The sequence below is a fragment of the Sorex araneus genome, chromosome 4, assembly GCF_027595985.1.
Source record: "Sorex araneus isolate mSorAra2 chromosome 4, mSorAra2.pri, whole genome shotgun sequence".
In the NCBI taxonomy this organism is placed as follows: Eukaryota; Metazoa; Chordata; class Mammalia; order Eulipotyphla; family Soricidae; genus Sorex; species Sorex araneus.
Window position 1 is genome coordinate 48,616,479 of NC_073305.1, and position 26,565 is coordinate 48,643,043.

The following is a 26,565-nucleotide window of genomic DNA, read 5'->3' on the forward strand; positions in this document are numbered from 1 at the left end:
ACGGTCCAACACCCAACTGACTTTTCTATTTTTCTGCCTATCTGTCCACTCCTGCTCTCTTTTCCTGAACTCTAATAGCCACCCCTGCCCCACCAGATTTGAAGTTTTCCATGGTTCTGTGTCTGACCTCTGCTGTTTACCTTCCCCACAACATCTATCAAAGTCCTTCCAGATACTTAGGGCCAGCATGGAACAAGGTTAGTGTCCTGCCCTGGAGGTTCAAAATAAATCAAAGTTCTGCCCCCAAGGAGCTTACAGTGAATAGTGAGAATGACGATAATCACCAAATTGACTAAGCAATTACCTTTGCCAATCAGGTCCATGCTGTGTAGAAAATTAAAAGACCAAACTGGCAGACAGGGAGATTGCCCCCAGCAAGCCTTTCTTTGGTTGAAATTCATATTTTGCTTTGGAGCCACACCCAGTACTACGCCATCTATTAGCAGTGCTCAGGGAACCATGTGGCACCAGGGACCCAGCCCTCAGTGAAGGCTATGTGACTTCCTCAGCACTGGGCCAACCTGTTTACTTAAAACCTCAGCACTTAGCACTTTATAAGTGAGCAAGCATTAGAGACTCCATCTTGTTCCTCACATATGTACTTTTTTTTTAACCTCTCATACTCTTTAGGTCTTTGCCTTATCCCTCAGTCCTAACAGACAAATTCGTTCATGCATTGTATGTTTAATGTTAAACCAGGTCCAGTGTAGGGAGCCATTTTACAAGCCTGGCTCTTATCTTCTAGTCAAGCGGAGGCTGCTTGGGATTCCTTTAACAAATCAACCACTGCTGATCTTATCATTTCGCCATTCGTCTCTCACTAGCCAACTCCCATGCCTGATCTGCATTTTACTACTGTTCCTATGGGGGTCCAAGCATGCATACTATACTACCTCCTCCCAGCAGAGAGGTATAAGTATTGTAACTGCAGTAGAATAAACTCTCTCTCTCCTCCTCCTTCTGGCTCTGCATCTGTTCATTCGGCTGCATCCCCTCCTTAGCCCCACGAAGGGTCCTCCCTGCTGGACAGGACGGGACCCCCACAGTCCAGGTATGGGTGAAGCTGGGAAGAGAAAAGAGCAAACGTTTTGAAACAATATTTTTTGTTTGTTTTGGGGCCATACTTGGCAGTGGTTAGGCACTACTCTGGGATTGTGGATAGAGAGTCACTTCTGGCAGTGCTTGGGGCACCCGTGTAGTGCTGGGGATTGAATCTAGGCCTCCTGCCTACAAAGCATATGCACTTGCCTTTTGAGTCATCACTCTGGTCTTGAAAAGTTTCTTGAAGGTTGCCATGCAGACTGCAGAGATGGGTGTTGTTTAATCAAGTCATCTCAAAGGTTTAAGAGGCATAGGCCATCCCCTCTTAGGATTCATTACCCACAGATGATGGCCTGGACTGCCTCAAGACAGAATTCTCCATCTTCCTTTATTCACAACCACAAATTCCTTCTAATCTCCTTTCTCGTCATCATCATCATCATCATCATCATCATCATCATCATCATCATCCCGTTGATCATCAAATTCCTCGAGCAGTCTCAGTAACGTCTGCATTCGTCCTAGCCCTGAGATTTTAGAAGCTTCTGTTTCTTTCCCATGTAGCCTCCTATAAACTTCTAGCCTTGGGAATCAGAGAGATAGTATAAAGGTTAAGGCATTTGCCTAGCTTGCACCTAGGATTCGACCCAATTCCAGTTCCAACACCTCGTGTGTTTCCCCATCCCCGTCCAGGAGTGATCCCTGAACACAGAGCCAGGAGTAAGCCCTGAAAAATGGAGGGTGTGCCCCGCAAGCCACCTCAAATCCACAAATGAGCTCTAACACCAATCCAGGAATGAGATCATTGGGAGGGTTGGGAAAACTACAAGAAGCCCACCATCTTCTAAGTGCTGAAACCTAACAATCTTTTTCGGTTTGTTTTAAAATGTTTTAAATTTATTATTTTCTTTTATTTATTTATTCTTTTTGAGCTATACCCACAAATGCACAGGGCTTACTCCTGTCAATGCACTCAGGGATCAGTCTTGGTGGGCTCAGGGGGCCATATGGGATTCTGGGGATCGAACCCAGGTTGACTGCAGGCAAGGCAAGTGCTCTATTTACTGTACTATCACTGTGGCCCCATAATCGGTTTTTTTTTTTTTATTTTTTTCTGGTTGTTTTTTCTTTTCCACATCAACCTAGTCTTTCAAGTAGTTAGCCTTTGAGACGTGAGTATCGGAACTTGGGCTTAATTTAAAAAAAAAAAAAGACTTGGGACACAGCAAGTATAAATGGATGAATTGGGGGATAAGGAAAGAATGAGTGAAAAAGTACCCCTCTTCCAGGGAACAGGAAAAAGTTACTGTGTAAGCAAGCTAAAATTGGGGGTGGGGTGGGGGTTGCAGGACCAGACGGCCAGCCAAGAGTGGACCCTAGGGGTAGAGTGGAAGGAACAGTTGTTCTGGTGAGAGAAGAGTGCTTAGACTTCTTGGAAATGTGATGGACTTGGTGTGTGCATTTGAATTGGAAAGATAATCAGATCTGGGGTTGTAGAAAGGGTGTGTGGTGGCGGTCCAGGATGCCACCAGGATGGTTGGTGGTGGCCTTCATTGGGGTGGGTGACACAGGGGAACATGGGGCTTGGTGAGTGGGTGCAGGAGAGGAAAATGTCATGGATTCCGTTTAGATAGTATCCGACTGAGGGACTCTGGGCAAACCACGGGGAATAGTTGGCCGTGTGGCTAAAGGTATCCACCCACTGTCAGGTCCCCAAGTTCAATCCTCAGTAACCTCAGCTGCTTTCACTCCACTCATCCCCCACCTCGCACTTTCATGGGGTGAAACAGCCTAGTCTCATCTGTGTCTGGCCAACAATGACAGCACCCGTTTGGGGGGGTTAGCTATGAGCAGCAAATCAATTAGGACCTAAATGATGCTGAGAAGTGGTCTGGACACTGGTCACGCTTCACTCTCCCTGTGTTCTTCCTCCTCTCCCCAATTCACACAAGTCTGCTTCTCGCACCTTCTATGGAGCAGACATGGTGCTAGCCTCTGCTAACCCAGTCTTGATCTTGCCATGCCACTGCTCAAAATATCTCCAGTGTTTTTCATCTAAAAAGACTGCATGCCATCAGACCCTATGCTAGTTGGTCCCAAACCACGCCCAGATTTTTTCTTAACCTTCTTTGTGAGGCTCTGCTTTTAAGACAGACATCTGCATCTTTCCCCAGTGTTCTTCCTATGCTCCCACCTACACTTCTCCCCCGCCCCGTTTCCCAGCCCCCCTCCCAAGTATGTCCAAGTTCCCGCCCTCAAGGGCCTTCTCCCAAGCCTTGTGGGAATTGAGATCTTCCAGATTTCTGTGGTTCTTTCATGCTGCTCACTGGCTACTGGTCCCTGCTGGGATTCACTGAGTTTCCCAAAACTTCAGCACAAGGAACCCAGAATCACATTCACATTTCATCATTGTGGCACAGAGTCTGACGCTGCATCCAACCTCCCCAGGGCTTGGTCGATAAGGGTGCCAGAAACCAACAGAACCAAAGGGTACAGTTTCATGTCAATCCATCTCTTCCTCCACCAGGCCAGAAAGCAGGTCCGAAGGTCACTCTTGCCTGGGAACAATAAGCCCTTTCCTGGAAGCAGCTGCATGAGGCAAAGTTTGGGACAAGCAAACAAATCAAAACGGCCACTTGACCCCCAACACATGCACCACTTCCCCTGGGTCACAGGGTAGTTGACCAGGGGCTCTCTGCCCAGTGTCGATGGGGGGCCAGCAAGGTTGAGGCATCACGAGAAGAAACCAGGTACAAGGGCAGGGCACAGCTGAGGGGACTTTGCCTCTGCCCCTTTCCTCCGACTAATACAGAGGCCTTTTTTGTCATTGAGGGATAGACTCTGGTGTGGGAGCCTTGTAGATCTGGGTCTGAATCCCTGTTCTGCAGCTTACTGTGACACCAATATTCAAGGATGCCGTGGGGAGATCAGACAGCTGAGAGTCAGGGCTGGAGCAATAGTCCAGTGGGTTGGGAGTTTGCCTTGCATGCACCCAGCCCAGGCTCAATCCCCAGCATCCCATATGGTCCCCTGAGCACAGTCAGGAGCAATTACAGAGCCAGGAGTGACCCCTGAGCATGTCCAAGAGTGGCCCCCAAACAAAAACAAAAGAAAACAAACTGAAAAGAAGGGGAGAGCCTTGTGTGGCACATAACCAGTTCTCCGCGGGGACACTTGATTATTGTCCCCTATGCCTGCCCCCCGCCTCTGTCCGGGTATAGGAATCATGAAGCTTCTGTTCTTTCCAGGTCTGGGAGAGAAGTTTGGAGAGATGAAGCAACTGTCCTAAAGCAAGGGTCACTCTTCCACAGCCCCAGGCCTGCCCGCCTCGCACTGGCAGAGCTGCTGCTGGGGCTGGCGCCCTCAGAAACATGGGTGGGACGAAGGTCTTATTAAGTACAGCGTCTCACTACCACCCCTGTTGAAAGTGGGACTTGCTGAAAAGTTTGCTGTTGCTTGCAGGATTATGCGAGTAGCACCACACCAGGTGTATAAATTGGTTTCTCCCGTGGGGCTGTGTACCACCCCTACAGCGCCTCTGGTGTTGTCCCTGCCAGATGCAGGATTAGACGAGCCTTGAGGTCTTCACAGTTCCTGTTGACTGAGTGCACTTCTGTTCACAGGGACCCACCTGTCAGAGCTTCACAGGCAGGGAACCCCTCCACGGGGAAAGCTCTCACTGTCCATTCTTGAGCCCCTAAAATTGTAACATTTGCCTTCTTCTTGTCTAATGTTTAATCTATGTTTATCAAGCCCTGTATTGATTAATGGCCTGAACAAAGTGACCGGATAGTGCCACAGAACCTATGAGCTTCTAAACTACGCCATGGGCCTCCGGGGTCTGCTGTGCCTGTCCCTGGCCTCCCTCCTGGCCCTACAGGCCGTGTTTACTTGGGGCTTACCCCGACACCAGCCCAAAGGCAACAAGGTATGTGGGTAAACTCTCAGGGCAGAGATGGGAAGTTGGGTCTGGGTACAACCCAAGATGGGGACTTAGGAGCTGACTGCTAGGGTCACCTTCCCATGAGAGAGGTGAGGGCAGGGGCACAGGCAAGGACCCCCCCCCTTGTATCTCACGCTAACACTTGCCCTGGTTTGTTTTACAGAAGCGACAGACCGTGGACACGGTGAGTGAGCGAGGCCTTTGATATAGCCTTGTTTTCCCCTGGCCTTTAGGGGCCTACCCTCTGCTCATGCTCCAGGCAGGAGGCTCCCTTCTCCCCCAAAGTGGGGCCTCTCCTCCACTATGCTCCCACCCATCCCCTGCGCAGAACGGGTCTTCCAGAAATTTTGGCTGCTTCAGGCACCTTGCCTTGGAGCAGGGTCAGAGCCAGACAGACATGGAGGCTGGGTCAGAGCCCCCATCCCAGTCCATAGACCCCTCGTATCTCACTTCAGGCTGTGGATGGTGTGATCATCCGAAGTTTGAAAGTCAACTGCAAAGTCACCTCTCGCTTTGCCCACTATGTCATCACCAGCCAAGTGGTCAACAATGCCGATGAGGCCAAGGAAGTGGCCTTCGATGTGGAGATCCCCAAGACGGCCTTCATCAGCGACTTTGCCATGTGCGTGCCCGGCACGGTGCCCATCCATTCTTAAAGTGCCCACTCACCAGGCGCTGCCCCAGCGAGAAGCTCAGACTAGTGGTCAGTGGGTGGACCTCTGTGGGGACAAAGCAGCCCTGCAAAGGGCTGTCCTCTGCTCCCCACTTGGAGCTGAGATCTCTGAAGCCTCCATGGTCTGGTTTGGTCTGGGGTCCACAGCCCTCGGGAGATGCTCTCTCATCAGATCCCCCAACACAGGCCTTCTGGGGACTGGGCTGGGAGCCTCTGCAGGAAGTCAGGGCAGGCTGTTCCCCTGAGGGCATCTCCCTCCCCACAGCACGGCAGATGGAACCTCATTTGTGGGGAACATAAAGGACAAAACACTTGCGTGGAAGCAATACCGGAAGGCAGCCGTCTCAGGAGAGAATTCTGGCCTTGTCAGGTGAGTTCAGAAACTGCTGGTTCAGCCAGGGCAGAAATGGCAGGGAGCGGAGTTCCCTGACCCAAAGGCACTGGACAGGGTGGGTGTTGACTTGCCCATCTCCCAGTGACAAGGCCCATCCGTGGGCTCTACTGGACCATCCGTCGAAGAGGGTCAAAGGAAGTCACAAGCCGTGTTGAAGAGAGGAATGGGTTCTGTGGCTTTAGGGGACAAGAACTGCCCCTCAGCTCACTCGTGTTGGTCTGCCGTTGCCTCTGGGGGCATGCTCAGGACTTCTGGGAGAACCATGGAGCAATTCACCATCCACGTCACCGTGGGGCCCCGCAGCAAGGTCACGTTCCACCTAACCTACGAGGAGCTGCTGAAGCGGAACCTCATGCAGTACGACATCGTCATCAGAGTCAAGCCCCGGCAGCTGGTGCATCACTTTGAGGTACACCAGGACACTGAGCACAGGGTCCTGAGCACCTGGGCCAAAGGGCCTTGGTAGGCTGCAGTTCACCGAAACTCTTTGCCTCCTCCTCCATTCAGAGCCTCAGCCTGTTCATCTGTTAAATGAGTGTTGTAGGGTTGGGGGGTTCCTGTGTGCCCCAGGGCTGCCAGAGGATCCCGAGACACACTGAATGTTCAGCCAGTTTGGGAGTCAGAGAGCCTGAGGCAGCCCCAGGGGCTGAGCTGTTATTGATACCTCAGTGGTGGCCCCATTAAGGCACTGACATTCAAACCCCCTTTTTGTGGGAGTCGAGTCCCCATGATTGGCCTGGCCCTGTGCTGAAGCTGTCTGGGTGCTACCCATAGCAGGCCACCAGGTCTCGTGTTTGCTCGGGGCTGAGGCTTGCTGATGGCCCCCATGGGCGCCTGGTTGCAGAATTTGCTTCAATGCTACAGATTGACGTGGACATCTTTGAGCCCCAAGGGATCCGCAAGCTGGACGCCCAGGCCCCCTTCCTCCCCAAGGAACTGGCCGACCAACTCATCAAGAAGTCCTTCTCAGGGAAAAAGGTGTGTGCGGGTAGCTGGGTTCGGGTTTTCTCTCTTTTGAGGAGGCCTCCTCCCCACCCGTGCTGGGCGCCACTAAAGCCACACCCAGTGGTGCTCAGGGAGCCATGCCATGCCAGAGGGACCGAATTGAGGCAAATACAGAGCAAATGCTCGACTCCAGAAGTACATCTCTGGCTCTCCACTGAGATTTCTTGACTGGTCCAATTCCTGGAACGCTTGAATTTGGTCCAGAATCAATGCAGGGACTACCATTCTGCCGAGGAGGGAGAGGAGAAAGCGAGTGGGTTTGTAGGTTGGCATCCCAGGGGAACGTGCACTCCCAGCTCTCAGAGCAACTTAGTCAAGTCCTGCAGGCTGACGCTGCCCCACCCTTGCTCCCCGCTGTGGTGCGACATGGACTCAGTGAGCCTTGATTGCGCCTGAACCTCAGTTTCCTGTTGGCATGTCTCACACCCCTGGGAAAACTTTCAGGAAATAGGGGGCACAGGCCCAAACTCCAAAGTTGCTGTGGCTGGCATTTTGAGTGCCAGTGTTCTTGGGAAGGAATGGAAGTGGCCCTACCCTTGCACTCACCCTTGTTTGCAGACATTCTGGCTGCCTCCTGCCTCCCTCCTCCCAGGGCCCAAAGGAAGGATATGGGGGCCCAGTGCTAGGAGCAAACCTTTTAGCACCACCTACCTTAGGGAGGGCTCCACAACAGCTCACTTAGAAGAAATGATTCTCGGGGTCAGAGGGGTAGTACCACCGCCTTGTATGAAGCAAACCCCAGTTTTATCCCTGCCATCACCCTGGAATACTATGAGGTGTGACTCCCCACAGAGCTGGGAGTAGCTCCTGAGCACTGCCAGGTGTAGCTAAACCTATCCCCCTCCCAAAAAGGAAACAATTCTAGTTTCAAAAGGTTTCCTTTCAAAATACAACACCCACTAGTGAGCCTGGAAGAGATGGGTCTTTAGATGGGTCTTTGTTTTCCTGACAAATCAAGCTGCTGTTTTGCTTTTTTATTTTTATTTTTATTTTTTTTGGCTTTTTGGGTCACACCTGGCAATGCACAAGGGTTACACCTGGCTCTGCACTCAGGTATTACTCCTGTCGGTGCTCAGGGGACCATATGGGATGCTGGGAATTGAACCCGGGTCGGCAGCGTGCAAGGCAAACGCCCTACCTGGTGTGCTATTGCTCCAGTCCTGTTGTCTTGCTTTTATTTTTGTTTTGTTGAACATATTTTACTATTGTTGTTGTTGTCATTGATAGTTTTTGTTTTTCTTTTCCGGAGTGTCAGATCTGGTGGAGCTCAGGGCCTACTGCCAGCAGTGCTTGGGAATCTGCAGTTTTGGGTATAGAACTTCAAGTCTTGTGTGTTATGCCCTTTCAGCCATCACCCCAGCTCATATATTCTACTAGGGTTTTTTTTTCTTTTTGGGTCACACCCAATGATGCACAGGGGTTACTCCTGGATCTGCACTCAGGAATTACCCCTGGCGGTGCTCAGGGGACCATATGGGATGCTGGGAATCGAACCTAGGTTGGCCACGTGCAAGGCAAACGCCCTACCCGCTGTGCTATCACTCCAGCTCCTCTACTAGATTAACAAACACAAAGGGAGACTCAGGTTTGTTCTCCCACCTCTTGGCAGCTGGGCAGTGAGGTGGCCCACTAGACTCATTTTTATGCCCATGCATACGCGCACCCCCCCCACACTCACATACACACACACAAACTTATACCCCCACATATACACACATACCCATATCCCCCCACCCATACTTCCCATGCATAAACAGCCTCCCACACTCACACACACACACACATACTCATGCCCCTATATACTCACACTCACACACACACTTATATACACCTATGCCCTCTACTCATACACAGCTGTACGTACCACACTCACATACACACCGAAATCCCCTCATACTCACACACACACTCATACCCCCTCACACACACACTCATACCCCCCCCCCACAGATGCACACTCACACACACCCATACCCCATACTCACCCCACACACCCACATACTCATATACACCCACCCCACACACACACATATACACCCATGCCCCATACTCACACCCGCCACACACATACATCACACACACACACACACACACACACACACACACACACACACACATACACACACACAGTGCCTCCCCCCTGCACAGGGCCATGTGTTTTTCCGCCCCACCGTGAGCCAGCAGCAGTCCTGCCCCACCTGCTCCACCTCCCTGATGAACGGAGACTTCCGGGTGACCTACGATGTCCTCCGAGACAAGACTTGCGACCTCCTGGTAAGTCTGCGCTCCCAGTGAAGAGTTCGAGGGCGAGCGGGGCGGCTTCTCAAGTGGCCTCACCCCTCTCTGTGTGTTTCAGGTCGCCAATAACTACTTTGCCCACTTCTTTGCTCCCCAAAACCTGACAAACCTGAACAAGAACTTGGTTTTTGTGATTGATATCAGCACCTCCATGGAAGGCCAGAAAGTGAAGCAGGTAAACATGTCCTTCAACAGCTCACCCAGCAGAGGGTCTTGGCTCCATCACCCGCCCCAGGTTGGTGCTGCTGCCAGAGTTGGGGCTGGGAGCTTCTGCTATGGTCAGGGACGAGGCGACTGAGCAAGGAGCATGCATGTCCAGGGTTCTGTCACCACCCGCCGGCACCAGGCACAGCACGAGCCAGTGTGTTCACTTCTACAGCTAAAGGGAAGCCCCAGGCCCAGGCACAGAACTTAGAAGCTGAGACCTTCCCTGGAAGATCCGCGATGAGTGGGGTCCTGGCATAGGAGCTGGCGGCAGGCTGTGCCACCACCCGCAGCACCTTGGGTGCCCTGTCTGTGGTACAGAGAAACCACAGCAGGAGCTGCAGCACCCCTAGGGTCCTCTTTCTACACCTCACCCCTCTCAAACTCCTGGGCATTTCCTCTCCTCACCCCAGGTTGCCCCTTGCCTTGTCTGTCCCCCTCATCGACCTACAGATTCCCGGGGTGCTTGTCTTCTCCTGGCTATCCTGTCTAGTGCCTCCCCAGCTTGTCCATTCTGTACCCTGCGGTGGTCTCGGGGCTCTGCCCCTCAGCCCTGTTCTTCTTCTGTCCTTGCAGACCAAGGAGGCGCTCCTGAAAATCCTGGAGGACATGCGTCCAGACGACTACTTCGACCTGGTCCTCTTCGGCACGAATGTGCAAGTGTGGCGCGGCTCGCTGGTGCGGGCCTCCGAGGCCAACCTGCAGCAGGCCCGGAACTTCGTGCGGCGCTTCTCCCTGGCTGGGGGTGAGGGCAGGGCCTCGGGGCCGGTGTCCCCCCTCACCTGCCTCCGTGCCCTGAGGAGCAGGCAGACACCTCTAGTCTCTCTCCTCTGCAGCCACAAACCTGAACGGGGGTTTGCTCCAGGGAATCAACATCTTGAACCGGGCGCAGGGCAGCCTCCCGGAACTGCGCAACCATGCGCCCATTCTCATCATGCTGACTGACGGGGAGCCCACCGAGGGTGAGGCCCGAGGGCTCCCGCTGGGGGCTGGCGTGGTGGTACCCAAACAGGCAGGCAGGACCAGGGCAACACCACGGGGGATGTTGTTGGGACAAGTTCTGACCTAGTCTGAAAACAGTTCTCCGCTATGCTAGTTGCGCCTGGTGTCGTGCTCGGCCACGTTTCTGCAGGACCTGGTGTTGCACGGGGCCAGGCCAAGCAGGAGGATTGCTAGGTTGAGCTTAATAAACTCTGTTCAGGGGCCAGAGAAATGGTTCAGTGAGCTGAGCATATGTTGCATGGAGAAGGCCCAGGAGGCTGCCAGCCCTACAGGGTCCCTTTGTTGCCCCACCAAAGAAACAATCTCTTCAGTACACATATGATCTAAGCACAGGATCAGGGGACTAGGGACTAAGGAAAGATGCCAAGAAAACAAAAGGTCTCTGCTTTGAAGGAAGCCAGGATCCTCTGGGGCTGGCAGGTAGAAAAGAGGGTGCTCTGCTCAGGGCATTCAAGGAGAGGAGAGTCAGGGGGCCACAGAGCCATGGACAAAGGCAGTCTGAGCAGAAATGGCCCCGTAGAACCTCTTGAAAGAGGTCAGCTTGACCAAAAAAGAGGTGTGTGAAGGGCCGGAGTGATAGTACAGCTGGTAGGGCATTTGTCTTTCATGCAACAACCCAGGTTCTATCCCAGCATCCCATATGGTCCCCTAAACCCTTCCAGGGGTGATCCCTGAGTGCAGACCAGGAGCAAGTCCTAGTATTGCAGGGTATGGCCCCCAAACAAACAAACAAACAAACAAACAAAAAGGGTGTGTGCCAGCTGGGCCAGATGCTTGGTATGGTCCCTGTACCTCCCAATTTGTATTGACAGCTGAACCATTTAGTAGAAATAAAGAATTTCAAGGACTTTAACCAGGCGAGGGTCCCTACATGGATAGTGGCCGTGGCCCTGCAGTGGGCCCGCTCCCAGGCAGCAAGCAAGGACGCTGGCAGAGCCTAGCCAGGGTTCGGATGCAGGGGGTGGGGGAGGGGAGGGTCTGAGGACAACTTACCTGTGTCGAGGTCCTGCACCAGGTTCAGGATCACCCCTGGCTCCTCATTGATGTTGAAGCACAGGGGGTCCTCTTTCTGGGGCACATGGATGATGAAATGGGGGTCAGTGTCCACTGGAGACAGAGAGGGAGTCTGTTAGCCAGGTGGGCTCAACCAGCCAGGGCATCCCAGACCCTCCCGAGGCCTCACCTCCGGTCACTCGGTTCGGCAGCTGCTGGTGATTGAAGCTGGGATCAATCGCCACCAGCCTGAGAAACACCAACCTGGGCCAGGCTGAGCTTTTTTTTTTTTTTTTTTGCTTTTTGGGTCACACCTGGTGATGCTCAGGGGTTACTCCTGGCTTTGCACTCAGGAATTACTCCTGGCGGTGCTTGGGAGACCATATGGGATGCTGGGAATTGAACCAAGGTCGGTCACATGCAAGGCAAACGCCCTACCTGCTGTGCTATCACTCCAGCCCCATGAACTTTGCTGGGAAGGACCCTGGGGAAAAGCGAGTGTGCACTGGCAGGGCTTGTGCAGGAACTGCAGGCAAGAGCAGAAGGCGGAAAGTCAGCAGGGACTTGGGGCCACAGTCAGGAGCCGCAGGCAGGCTGAGAGCAGAATCAGGCAGCGTGAGGCCAGCCCAGGGTCAGGCAATGGCCAGAGTTCAGGTGAGATGTCCGGCTCCCAGGATGGGCACCGTGCCCCTCACTCCCCGCACGTCCCGCCTGCTTGTGAGCTGGTGCCGGTCAGCCCGGGTGTGTGGCTGTAGGGGTCACGGACCGTTCCCAGATCCTGCAGAACGTCCGCAGTGCCATAAGGGGAAGGTTTCCACTCTACAACTTGGGCTTCGGCCAGAACGTTGACTTCAACTTCTTGGATGTCATGTCCATGGAGAACAATGGACGGGCCAAGAGAATCTTTGAGGACCACGATGCCACACAGCAGCTGCAGGTCTGCTTCCTTCCCACTCTCCCCACCCCCGCAACGCTCGCAAAACTCTGAGACACCCCCAATGCTCCCCGCCCTGCCAGCCAGCCCTGCCTGGGTCGCATTTGCCCTTCAGCTTAGAGAGGGACAAAGCTCTTTAGTATAAGTACCTGGAGCTGGAATCCCGAGCCCGTGATCCCAACACCCCACCTGGGGAGAAGGTTTGCCCTCAGATGCCACGTGCGCCCCCTCTCTGAGGCTGCACCCTTCCAGCTGTGTCCCCTCTCTTCTCCCCGGCAGGGTTTCTACAACCAAGTCGCCAACCCCCTGCTGATGGACGTGGAGCTGCAGTACCCGCAGGATGCCATCTCCGCACTGACCCAGCACCGTCATAAGCAGTATTACGAGGGCTCAGAGATCGTGGTGGCTGGCCGCATCGCTGACCACAAGCTTGGCAGCTTCAAGGCGGATGTGCTGGCCCGGGGGGTAAATAGGGGCTGCAGAGAGTGGAGAGGCTGGGCTGCACCCAGGGGTTCCCAGTCCACAGAGTTGGGATGGGAGATGACACAGAGGGCGGAAGCTCCCGATTCGCATGTGGGAGCCAGGGGTTCTTGCTCTGCATGGCGCCCCAAGCCTCAGGCCCACGCTATCTCCTACCTGCTCCTGGGAGTCTCTCCCTCGGCGAGTGCCCCCACCCCTATACAGAGGCCGCACACAGGCCAGACCCTGGGGGCCTTGATTGGGGACAGCTGAGTGGGCCCTGGCTCCACTCTGACTGGCCGTGTGACCTTGAGTCAATGACTCTAGCTTTCAAGGTCAGCCTCAGCTTCCTTTTCTGTACCCAAGGGGCAATGCTGTTGGAAAGTTGGTGGAGGAAGTAGAATAATAATAATGATGGGCGAACAACATCTGATGCATGGGGCATGCTCAGAGCCGGCCCTACTATTGCCCTGGGAGAGAGAAGGCACATTGGTGTGCTGTGTTAAGTGGATGGTCCCCACCAGAAGCGTGTGACAGAGGGGAGCATGACAACAGCTCCGTGGTGGATGCTACTTGGTACTTGTTGGCAACCCCCAGAGTCATTCCAGGAGGAGGGGGTCAGGACTTCCATTGCCAGGATTATAGGCCTAGGCCATGCACCTCCTAGCGTGTTCGGCAAGCTGGTGTAGAATGAGTTAGATTAATGAAGGGAAGGGCAGGGAAAGTGGGGTGGGGCGGGGAGGTGGTGGTGAGGAGGAAGAAGTTGCAGACATCAGCTGTGGGGTCCCTCGAAGCCTCCAGCACTGGTCAGCATCTGCACTTTGCTGGCACGAGGCCTGTCTCCTGTCTCAACCCTCAGGAAGGCCAAGAATTCAAGACCACGTGCCTTGTGGACGAGGAGGAGATGAAGAAACTGCTGCGAGAACGTGGCCACATGTTGGAGAACCATGTTGAGCGCCTCTGGGCCTATCTCACCATCCAGGAGCTGCTGGCCAAGTGGTAGGAGCCTGCTGGTTGGCCCTGGGGGGCACCGTGCCCCCCCACACCTCCCACCCCTGCGCCCTTGCACAGACGAGCTGAACTGCCAGGGGTGGTTCTGGGCCTGTGGAGATTGCTAGTAGGTCAGAGTCAGTAGGTCAGTGTCAGTCTTCCTTGAGTTAATACCAACCAGTTAGTCAACAGTGGGGGCAAGCGCCGGGGTCCTGGGAAGTCCACTGTTTGTTCCACTGGGCTGCTGTGTGGTGTGTGTGTGTGTGTGTGTGTGTGTGTGTGTGTGTGTGTGTGTGTGTGTGTGTGTGTGTTGGGGGTTCCTTATACTGTGGGCTTCTGTGTCAAGACTGTTCATTTTGTCCTGGGGGTAGGGGAGGGCACGCCCAGCTGTGTTGGGAGGAGGTGGGGACCCTGGTGTGCTGGGGATCAAATCCAGGGCTCCTGGATGCAAGGAGGAGCCTGTGCTCTGGCCCTTTGAGTTATGCTCCTCCTAGGACATCCATTATACCTGCACAAGGTGCTGAGGGATTTCCTCCTCATCCTCATGGAACAGTAAACTGAGGGCTCAGAGAGGTTTGACCACAGCTCTTCAGGGCTCTCTGTCTTTTGAGACACATCTCTGGGGTTGTTGGGGGGGCATTCCTTTAGATTGGGAGGCCCTCACAGTCAGTCACCGCCCAGGAAAAGGGAGGCTTTGTGTGCATGGGTTGAGTGGGTGAGGGAGGGAGGAAAGGGTGAGCGAGTGGGAGCGGTCGTTGTCCAGTGTGGGGGCTGGGAGCAAACATCTGCTTGCAGGAAGATGTTAGAAGGGGAGGAGAAGGCCAACCTCTCTGCCAAGATCCTGCAGATGTCATTGAAATACCAGTTTGTGACCCCGCTGACGTCCATGACCATCCGTGGCATGACTGACAAGGACAGCCTAGAGCCCGTGATTGACAAGCCTGGAGAAGGTACGGGCGGGCGGCGCAGAGGGGGCTGAGGCCTGGGGAGGCTTCAGAGCCCGCCCTCCTGGACCTGAATTCTCCCCCCCTTTTTTCTCCCCTCCAGATGACCTGCCCTTGGGTGAGTTTTTACTTTATCTATTTAATTTTTGCCTTATTTTTAATGAGTCATGTCAAACATCACAAAATTATAAAATGTTCTTGATCGCTATATAGAGACCCATGACAGAAAATATAGAAAAGGCATAGAATGACAACTATCAGAAAGACATTTATGCTTTTTTTTGGGGGGGTGTGGGGGGAGCACCAGTGTAAAATAAATAGCAGTAATACATTTGAAAACCACAAAGACAACACTGGGAAAGAAAATTATTTCCTGTTGCTTTTGAACTCACATATCAAACCATCTCTATATAAATCAAGACCAAGTGAGTCTTATCCTGGCACTGTGAAGTATCGGTGCACATAACTCATCCCTGATAGGACAATTATATGTGCGCATGATTAGACGCCAAGAGAACCTTCAACAAAATCGATATCCACTTAGGACACAAAATTAGCAGTTTATTCTTTTAAAAAATGTTTTATTCTTGTAAGCTTAGCAATTTAGAAAAGAGTTTAACTGTTGGTTTTTAGGAGGGGCTTCATGTGTCATACCTGTGAGGCCCTGCCCCACTCCCCTCCCCCACTCTCCCCTGCCCTCCTCCCCTCCCCCATTCCTCTTCTCAGTCCCCCTCCCCTCCCCCTCCTTCTCCTCCCCTCCGTTTTTCTCCCCTGTGTGGTTTCCATCCCAGTTCCCCTCACGCCCTTACTCACCTCAGCACAAACTGGTGGCTACTTCTGTGTGCTTGGGGAGACCTTGTATAGCCAGAACCCTGTCCCCGCCCCCGACACTCCAAACGGCTGCCACACACACCACATGCCTCCTCTACGTGGGCAAGTGTGTCCCAGGAGGCTGGGGTCCTTGGGGCGGGGGTGGCTCTGGGCACTTGGGAACTGTACACTGGCCTTTGGTGGTGGTGGCGGTGAAGGTGACACCCTGCTTTGTCGTTGTCCTTTACAGAGTTGCAGGGACCCCGCAAGAGTAAGTGTTCCCCAACCCCGGACAGTGTGACCTCTACCCCACACCTCGCTGTCCCCAGGCCTGAGTCCTGAGTTAGACCCCTGAGGCTCCGCCCCCGTGTTCCTGCCGAGCAGCCCGGGTCCCAGGCTGGCTTCCTCTGCTCCTGCTCTCCTCCTGCCTCTCCCAGGGGCTCTCCAGAGGGTGCCCCTGACCCGGGCCTGGTCTCCCCCACGCTCATGCCCCCAGGCACCAGGTTCCCGTGGGAGGAGAGGTTTGACCAGCTGGGGGTCACGCTTCTGTTCCCATGCCCCAAGAGGCAGGAAGGCCTCTGGTGCACCCCTGCCTCTCTGGCCTCTGAGGGAGAGGGTCCGAGAAGGTGCCTGCTGCCCAGGGAAGACCCCGCCCCCTGCTCCTAAATGCCGCTCGCTCTCCGTCAGCCTTCGTGCTGTCCTCATCCGCCTCACAGCCTGCCCAGAGCAGCTCCAGCTTCAATCACCAGCAGCTGCCGAACCGAGTGACCGGAGGTGAGGCCTCGGGAGGGTCTGGGATGCCCTGGCTGGTTGAGCCCACCTGGCTAACAGACTCCCTCTCTGTCTCCAGTGGACACTGACCCCCATTTCATCATCCATGTGCCCCAGAAAGAGGACCCCCTGTGCTTCAACATCAATGAGGAGCCGGGGGTGATCCTGAACCTGGTGCAGGACCTCGACACAGGTAAGGTGTCCTCAGACCCTCCCCTCCCCCACCCCCTGCATCCGAACCCTGGCTAGGCTCTGCCAGCGTCCTTGCTTGCTGCCTGGGAGTGGGCCCACTGCAGGGCCACGGCCACTATCCATGTAGGGACCCTCGCCTGGTTAAAGTCCTTGAAATTCTTTATTTCTACTAAATGGTTCAGCTGTCAATACAAAAATTAATTTTAAAAAAGTTTTTGAAATTCTTAACAATTTGTAAACAAACGGCCTTTCTCTCAGTTTCTCTCTCTCATTATCTCTCATTCTCTGTCTCATTCTCTCTTATATTCTGTCTCTCCCTCTCTCTCATTCTTTCTCATTCTCTCTCATCCTCTTTATTCTCTCTCTTGTATTCTCTCTCCCTCTCTCATTCTTTCTCTCATTCTCTTCATATTCTCTCTCTCATTGTCTCCCTCTCTCATTGTCTCCCTCTCTCTGTCTCATTTTCCCCCCCTCCCCCTCTCTTCTTAAAAAGGTTTTGTAGGATAGGTTTGGCCACACACTGCTCAGGGCTATTCCCTGCTCTGTTTCTGGGGTCCCTCAGCTGGTGCCTGGGGGGATCATGTGGTGCCACGATTGTATTTGAGTCACCTGTGTGCAAAGCAAGTGCCCAACCCACTGTACTCTCTCTTGGGCCCTTCATCTTCATTTTGTGCTGAGTCTTGCCTCCATTTCTTGGGCCAGCAGGCCTGAGAGCTTCTCCCATCAGCATTCCTGGGGCAGGGAATGGAACCGATTCCCCTTCGTCACTCTGTTCCTCACAGTCCAGTCAAAGCAGCTGCAAATGCTCCCTGAGCACCCACTAGGGCTGAGGCGGGGGAGGAACCCAGACAGACTCCTGCTACCCTGGAGTCCAGGGAAGGGAGACCAGCGCCTTTGCACAGGGCTACTGCTAAACCCATGTGGGCTGTCACTGCTAAGATGGGGAGCGCTTGGGGGCGGGCTCAGATCACCTGTGTGACTGTAGCACCTCCTGTGACCTGAGGGCCCCAGGAGGAGGGGGTGGGGCCAGGACGGGAGGGAGATCCAGGAGTCTCTCCCGAACTCTCTGAGAGCTGCCAGACAGCCTGGCCTCGAGCAGGCAGGCGGGAAGGGTGGGGGGCTAGCGAGAGATGCACTCCCCTACACACACACACACACACACACACACACACACACACACACACGCACACACGCACGCACGCACGCATCACCTCTCCCTGTGCTGCAGGCTTCTCAGTGAACGGGCAGCTCATTGGCCAGACGGCCCAGCATGAAGGCACCTACTTTGGGCGATTGGGCATCTCGAACCCAGCCACGGGCTTTCAGTTGGAAGTGACGCCCCAGAATATCACTCTGAACCCCGGCTCTGGGGGGCCTGTGTTCTTCTGGAAGGACCAGGCTTCTCTGCGGCAGGACGGGTGAGTGGGCCGGGCATGCCCCCAGGGCCCTGAGCCGTGCCAGCAGGGGACATGCAAGTGGGCTTTGGGTAGGCCATGCAGACATGTGGAATCTGTGGTTCCCCCATCCCCACCCCAGCTCCTGGGCTCCTGGTCACATGCTCTGTACCTGGCTACCTGGCCGCCCGAGTCTTGGCTCCCTCCAGCCAGAGCTCTCTGGGCGACTCACTCAGTGCCTGTCACGAGGTGCCTCGTCTTATCTTCCTTCCACAAACTGGGCTGAGCCCCCGGACCTGGGCATACGCAGCTCCAGGGACAATAGGTGGAGTCCAGTATGGGGGACACAGGGACCAAGCAGGGGTCAGAGAACACACTCGGGGGAGACAGGCTGAACTCCAGTACCCGACAGGCCGTTTACTGCTGTGGGACCGTGGGCAAGTGACTGATCCTCTCTGGGATCAGTTGTCGCAGGATTTGTGAGGGCTGAGCGACGCAGCTGGCGTGGGGGGTGGTGCACGGCCTGGCAACCCCCATCACATCCCTCTGATAGAGGCCCCCCCGCCACAGGACCCACACAGGGAAGAGCACGGCGCTGGCCGTACCGGGCTGCTTAGAATGGGGACGCAGGGTTTAAGAGCTGTCCCCAGAGGATGTGGCCGTAGCATGGGGTGGACATATGCAGCCACGTTGCATAGTCCACGTGGCCTCCTGGTCCTGCAGGGTGGTGGTGACTATCAACAGGAAGCGGAACCTGCTGGTGTCTGTGGAGGACAGGGGCACCTTCGAGGTGGTGCTGCACCGCGTGTGGAAGCCGAGCGCCGCCCACCGGGACTTCCTGGGCTTCTACGTGCTGGAGAGTCACAGGATGTCGGCGCGGACGCACGGGCTGCTGGGTGGGTTGGAAACAGTGGATTTCTGAGGGTTCAGCCCTGCTGCTGCACCCCAGAACGACCGCCCTGCCACAGGGCCCCCGAGGCTCAGAGTGCTGACAGGGGGTCATCCTGGTGTGGGTCCTGCTCCTCAGAAAGGCAGAAAGGGGCCCGATTAGCAAAGTCCCAGCAGCTCCTGAGCACCCTGAGGGCCCGGCCATGGGCCATGCCTTTGAGACTTCCTGCAATGCCCCCGTCTCTGGCCAGAGTCCTTTGGAGTTGGTAAGATAGGAGATACAGCCGCCTGCCATGGTTGCTGTTTCCCTGTAGCAGGTGAATGGAAAAGAGGCTGAGGAGGAGAAAACTGATTGAGGCCCGGGGGGCTTAGGGGAGCAAGAACCCCTCCTAAGGGCCAGGCAGGAGGCAGACCCCCAGGTGACTGGTGCCTCCGGCTTGCCTTTCCAGGACAGTTCTTCCAGCCCCTGGATTATCAAGTGTCTGATCCCCATCCAGGCTCTGACCCCACCAAGATAGATGCCACCATGGAGGTGAAGAACCACCGGCTGACTGTCACCAGGTGGGTGGACACCGGGAAGAACCTCCCCAATTCCTGCTACCGGAGCCCCCCACCCTTGGGGGAGGCCTTCTGCTAGCTGTCACATGGTGGGGCCGTTGGGGTGGGGGCGTCTTTCTGGGGAGGTGCCATCCTGCGGGATCCGAAACATGAGTCCAGTTTTCTTGTCTCTCTCCCAGGGGTTTGCAAAAAGACTTCAGCCGGGACCCCCGCCATGGGGTCCCAGTGACCTGCTGGTTTGTCCACAACAATGGGGCAGGGCTGATTGATGGTGTCTACACAGACTACATCGTCCCTGACATCTTCTGAGGCCCCTGGCCAGTATCCTCCTCCCTTGGGGCCACCGAAGAGCGGAAGGGTGGCCTCCTGTACCCTGTCCAAGCCAGCCCCTGTGTATTGACTTCCAATAAAGAGCTTACACGCAGCCCCAGTCTGGTTTTTTTTTTTTTTTTTTTTTTTTTTTGGGTCACACCTGGCGATGCTCAGGGGTTACTCCAGGCTCTGCACTCAGGAATTACTCCTGGTGGTGCTCAGGGGACCATATGGGATACTGGGGATCGTGCAAGGCAAACGCCCTACCCACTGTGCTATCGCTCCAGCCCCAGTCTGGTTATCTTTGGGAAGGGGGTGCCAGGGTGCAAGGAGGCAGCCCAAGACGCTGCCCCTCAGAAGGCCCTGGAATTACAGCGGACCCAGGATGGTGGAGCAGGCATGCAGCGAATGGGCAGAGGCCCACTCACCTCAGGTGCCTGTACAGTGGGGGCAGCTGAGGCTAGGGCATTTTATTTTTCAGAGTTCTCGAGAAGCAGCCCAGCGAGGATTTGAAGCTGCTGCTTCAAATGGAGTCGATGTCTGTCCTGATGGCCGCGCACGGTCAGGCAGCGAGGCAGAGAGTGACGGATCCCAGCGGGGAGAGTTGGCTCTGGACGTTCAGAAGCATCATTCAGAGGAGGGCTGGGAAGTATCTGTAGGACCGGAGTCCTGAAGTGGTTCCCCGGGAGCTGGAGGCAGCCCCCGCTGGGTCAGGGCTGCCTCCTCCACTCAGGCCCTCCATCTCCCAGCCAGGGGATTGCACTCTCTAGGCATTCTTTACTTGTGGAGGCGTGATTTTCTTTTTTCTTTTTCTTTTTCTTTTTTTTTTTTTTGGTTGTTGGGTCACACCTGGAGATGCACAGGGGTTACTCCTGGCTCTGCACTCAGGAATTACCCCTGGCGGTGCTCAGGGGACCATATGGGATGCTGGGAATTGAACCTGCGTTGGCCGCGTGCAAGGCAAACGCCCTCCCCGCTGTGCTATTGCTCCAGCCCCAAAGGCGTTATTTTCTTATGGAGACAAACTGGAGGTCTTCGTTTGAGAGATGACAGCACCTAAGGGAAAGAGAGTTTCAGAGGCATTGTGCAGCTGCACCGCAGTTCATGAGTGAGGCATCAGCTAAGCCTGCATTAACACAGGAAAGTGGGCTAAGCAAAGGGGAAGGAAAAAAGAAGCAAGGAATTGGTTATCAGAAATCATGACCGTTCGTTGCTGGCATGGTATCCAGCAGCTGTGGTTTTAAAGGAGTCCCCACTTCTCACCCAGGGGCTCAGGATCATGCCCTGAAGGTGCCTGTCCTAAGGGCACCGTAGGGTCCAGTTAAAATACAACCTCAGGAACATAGCAACACATGAGGGACCGACCGCTGGCCTCAGAGGAAAGTGGATGAGCCTCTGACCCCTCCTTTCCCAAGCATCTCTGCTTATTCTGTGGCCCCTGACCTGCTCCTACTCCCCACAAGGCCCAGGGAGCCCCCTGTTGGAGACACCAACATGACACCCAAAGGTGGCCCGTTGGGAAGGCAGCACCCTTGGCACAGGCCAGGACACTCAGAGCCCAGCCACTGTCAGGAGCATCCGGGTTTCTAAAGAAGCAGCCCCCGGTTGCCCACTGTGGGGTGACCCTCAGCCAGGCCCGCCCATCTTCCCCTCGAGTGCTTAGAAGTGGGCAAGCCTGAGCATCTCTTAGTTACCATTTAATTCTAAGTCCCACATGATAACGCCGACCCAAGGTGCCTTCAAGTCTCCAACTATCTCCTGGGAACTTCGGAGTGAACTTGAAGTTCCTAAAATCATTCTTCCCGCCAAACCCCAGTGCCTGGGCCAGGAGCAATGCCTGGATTCAAGAGATCAGGAGACCCGCAGGCTAAGGCAGGGCCCTGGTGAGGGTGGGCAGGGAGGGCTGGACAGCTCTGCCCTCACTTCCGGCCAACAAGTTCAACGACCACAGGGCTGAACATGACCCAATGGGCATGAGCCATCCTGGGAGCCAGACAGACAGGGCAGCGCTGAGATGGGGCTGTCCTGCTCCAAGGCACCCAAGCTGCTAGCCTGGTTTGCAGTCCACCCTGGGTGGCTCCTCGGTCACCCCAGGCCGGGGTGAGGATTCTAGAGGCTGGAGAACAGGCACTGCGCCAGCAACTGCCGCTGTCTGCGCGTTATCGCCTTCAGCCGACTCCGACTCCGTCTGCTGGCGCTGTCCTCGATTTGGTGGCTCCTGATGCTTCCAGTCATGAGCTCACGCCCTCCCTTAACTCCCGCTCTCTGTCCCCTTCACGCCCCGCCCCCTAACACCCCGCCCCTTCAGCCCCGCCCCATCCACGCCCCGCCCCCTTCACTCCCTGCCCCCTTCACTCTCTGGACCCTCACTCTGGGCTCTGCTCCAAGTTTTTCAGCCACTAAAATTTTTTATTGCCCTCGAAGATTTAAAAAAAAAATTTAGAGTGAATCAGGCTTTATTTATTTATTGTCTGGGGACTCTTGTTCTCCCCCTTTTTTTGTTTTTGTAATCGGGCCTTTAATCAAGCATTGGCTTCATCTACAATAGCTTGGCCTTGTGGACTCTAAGAAATCCCAGTAGTATGCTTAACAGACCATTGTTGGAAAATATTTTAAGATTTTCGAACACATGCTAGGCCATTCCCTGTCTTCATTCTTTCAAGAACCCCCGGGACTGCATAGCAGGAATGTAAAAATTCTTGCCCGTTACCCAGATAAGGGCTGGCGCCATAAAAATCTTGAATGGTAGTACAGCGATAGAGTGATTGTCTGGCACATAGCTGACCCAGGCTTGATCCCTCGCACTTCTTGAGCCCGCCAGGAGTGAGCCTTGGGTATGACTCATAAACCAAGCAACCAAACAAAACTCCTGAATGAGTCTTTTTGTCCTGGCGATAACCCTAGCTGTCAGAGAAGGACAGATGATGGGAAGGACCGTAATTTCTCTCGACTACACTCTGGCTAGAGCAAATCTTTGCTATTGCTAGGGGTGAATTGGCCAAAGAGGCATTGTTAAAGCTTATAGAGGTTGGTCATACAGCTTAAACAAAAATAATCATGTTTGCTTGGTTCATTTAGTTCTGTGTGGAAAACCATTTTTGTTCTTAGTTCCAAAATGAGTTTGTACCCTGGAATATCTAAGATCCCTTTTCATCGACTTTATCAAAGCATAAGTATTAGAACAATTCTGCAGACACAATTAAAAGATCTCCTAAAACAATTCCATTTTACCATAGTTTCTTTCCTTAGAACACAACCCTCAAACCTTCTACGCATTTCTCAAAATTTTATTTTGTCCTGTAATTTATCTTCATTTTATTACCAATCAGCTTTAGCAGAATTTCTTTCTTTACCCCAATGATACTTCCATCCATTTTTTTTTGCTTAAAAACACATCTAATGTGGGGGAAGGGTGATGCGGGCTGAATGTGGGCTAGAGACTGAACACAATGGCCAGTCAACACCTTTATTGCAAACCACAACACCTAATTAGAGAGAGAGAACAGAAGGGAATACCCTGCCACAATGGCAGGGTGGGGTGGGGGGAGATGGGATTGGGGAAGGTAGGAGGGATGCTGGGTTTACTGGTGGTAGAGAATGGGCACTGGTGAAGGGATGGGTTCTTGAACTTTGTATGAGGGAAACATGAGCACAAAAATGTATAAATCTGTAACTGTACCCTCACGGTGATTCACTAATTAAAAATAAAATAAAAAAAACTCATCTATACTCTTTCTAGTCACATATTACAGGTTTAATCTCTTATCTTATTAAGCTTATTAACCTCTGATCTTAGTAACTTGATTTCCCAATATATTTGGAGACTAGTTACTAATCATTTATTTTCATTTTGTACCCCATCATCTATTTCCAGTGAAAACACAAGTAAAATGGAGGCTTCCTAGCTATTTCTATATCAGAGAGAGCCCTTTCCTTCCCACACCCCTTATTTATTTATTTTTCAATCTATGTTGGGGCAGATTTATCAGTAAGCAAAGAAGTCCTTCAGAGTAGAAGCTGCCTTTCTTTGATCTCTCATTAAGATAGACAGCTACAGTTTATCTGGGAAGAGTCTTAATCCAGTTTACCAGGAATCATTAAAAAAATCTAAACTGCCCAAAACTGTACAGACCAAACGTTTCTAAATGTTTTTAACATTTTGGTTTACTGCATTTAGTACCAGTTTCAATAAACCAATAAAATAATTTTCTAAAACCATAAGTATTTTGGGGATATATATTCTAATAATTTCATGTAGAACCAAAAAAAAGTATGCATTTAGTTACAGAAACCTTCAGTCCTTACTCAAATTTTTGATACATGAGAAAAAAGGCATTTAACTGTCAGAATCTGTAGCACTGAACTGTAGCATTGTCGTCCCGTTGTTAATCGATTTGCTTGAGCAAATAACATTTTATTTGCTTGACCAGTAATGTCTCCATTGTAAGACTTGTTACTGTTTTTGGCATATTAAATACACCATAGGGAGCTTGCCAGGCTCTGCCGTGCAGGCGGGATACTCTTGGTAGCTTGCCAGGCTCTCTGAGAGGGACGGGAGAATAGAACCCAGGTCGGCCGCATGCAAAGCAAACGCCCTACCCGCTGAATCTATATAAGCTCAAAAATCCTTTGATTCAAATTTGACTATTTTATACAGAGATACTATGTTGCTGGAGTTACACCTCTATGTAAAACAGTCTAATTTCAACTGAAATTGGTTCAAGCCTATAAGATAAAGTCCTGCAGCTATTTTGTGTAGAGCTCAGTTATCTCTTAGCTTTTGAGCTCTAGTTCCACAACCCTTTCTAAACAGGAATTTCAGGTGCTAACGCATTTCATTTTCTTTCCAATAAGACACTTAGATCAAGAATTATAATTTCTTTATAGACTCAGTAGTCAGTTTAGAAAACTTTCAGCTTACTTGTGGTATAACAAGGTCACACTCAATAAAGAAAGCAACAAGACTTGTAAAATTGTTGGGTTTCATATCACTACTCTCCAGTGATTATGCAGCTTACCCTGTTCATTAATTGGCTAACCCAGGTCTGTTCTTGAGAATTTCTACTTCTGATTTCAACCTGGCTTTAACATTCCATGTTCCACACACAGGCTGACAGATAAATTGACTAAGGCGGCCACCACACATGCACACACATTGGCATACATAGTTGGTTGATTTGCTCCTTCTGGTATTCTGACCCCTCAAGAGTGCAGAGTGGACGTGGACGTGGGACTGAGAGAGGAAAGGGCACTCCCCAGGCAAAAATAGCCCTGTAAACTGATCGGAAAATTTTCCTGCATTTCCCAAACTCGCACAACAGACTGTTCCCAGTCTGTTTTTACATGGAAAATGGGTCAAGAGAGCGCTTTTCTTGGCATAAACTTGGCGAACTAAATTTTGGACAAGTTGTTGTAAACCCAAGACAGTGAGATGTTACCAGTACCAGCTCTCCTATCTCTGACAGAGGGAATTCATGTTTTTTTTGGGTTTTGGGTCACACCTGGCGATGCAGAGGGGTTACTCCTGGCTCTGCACTCAGGAACTACTCCTGGCGGTGCTCAGGGGACCATATGGGATGCTGGGATTTGAACCTGGGTCAGCCGCGTGCAAGGCAAACGCCCTACCCGCTATGCTATCACTTCAGCCCCAGAATTCATGTTTTCTTAGCAGACAAAGGGAGAGGTGTGGCTGCTGCCAGAGCAGTTGTACATACAGAAACTCCTTTAAATCAACTCCTGTGACTTCCGGTCTCTGGGAGTCACTCCTGTGAGGGCAGGCCTGGCTGTGAGGTCCTATAGCTCAGATTTCTGCATTCACCTTCCTCGAGCCAGTCGGCATTCTCCATCTTCTTACACATCACAAAGACTGGAGTGTTTCATGGACTATGGAAAAGTTTGAACACGATTCGTATCTAAACAAAAGCTTTTAAAATTTTTAAAAATTTTATGAAGTCGTTCACAATATTTGATTACATTTAATATTCAAACACCAATCCCACCATTACATCTTCCCACCACCATATATTCAGGTGTTTCCATCCTGAACCCAATCCCTGCCCCAAAGCAGAACCAAAATAATATAATATTTCCCTCTAAGGTGGGTTGCTTCCTACTTTGAATCCCATCAAATATGGTGCGATACTCTTAGAGTATGGGTGGGGTGTGTCCTATGAAATGTTGAGAGGCTGCGAACAAGGAAAAGGTTCACTCTCGGGTGAAGTTCGGCCTGATTGTGTGGAGAGCAGCGGTGAGTATGGCAGCGGTTGTGTTCTGGAGGTTTTCAGCTGCCAGGGCTGGGGTCCTCGGGGTGGGGAGGGGTCTCACCCGCCCCCCTCGAGGCGCCCCGAGTGAAACATCCTGGCGTGGGGTCTGAAAGCATGGTTATGGCAAGCCTCATGTTTCTCCCTTCCCCTTCTGGGAGAGTAGGACGTGTGATCTGGATGGTGGCCGATGATGAGATTTCTGGTGCCAGCCAGCTAAGGGTGCTTATGGGCATGACTGCTGAGTTGCTGGAGACAAGGGGTGGGGGACGGGAGAGGGAGATACAGACAAAATCTTTTAAAAGTTTTCAATATGCCCAATATTTTGTTATGCCGGGGTCATCATTGTTCCACCCAGGTAGGATTTCCCTACTAGGACACATAATGAAAGAGGGCTGGATAAGATTTTGAAATTTAGGATTTTGCTTTAAAACCTTCCTTAGGAAAGTTTTAACAGATACACCTGGGATCCTTTTGCTTTGTTTTGTGTGGGTTTTGAG

At 52.8% G+C, this 26,565-nt stretch overlaps 1 protein-coding gene across 1 annotated transcript; it reads left to right on the top strand.

The window, feature by feature from the left end:
• Positions 1-4,843: 4,843 nt before the first annotated feature.
• Positions 4,844-19,899, top strand: ITIH1 (inter-alpha-trypsin inhibitor heavy chain 1). The gene is made up of 22 exons (XM_055134177.1): positions 4,844-4,969; positions 5,148-5,168; positions 5,440-5,606; positions 5,923-6,027; positions 6,298-6,460; positions 6,916-7,029; positions 9,205-9,330; positions 9,413-9,529; positions 10,135-10,303; positions 10,395-10,520; positions 12,309-12,490; positions 12,767-12,952; positions 13,806-13,945; positions 14,732-14,886; positions 14,984-14,998; positions 15,941-15,961; positions 16,378-16,464; positions 16,541-16,654; positions 17,882-18,071; positions 18,771-18,943; positions 19,385-19,496; positions 19,673-19,899. Exons 1-22 carry the CDS (start codon positions 4,868-4,870, stop codon positions 19,800-19,802), a joined length of 2,715 nt encoding a protein of 904 aa, XP_054990152.1. The 5' UTR covers positions 4,844-4,867; the 3' UTR covers positions 19,803-19,899.
• Positions 19,900-26,565: the final 6,666 nt, after the last annotated feature.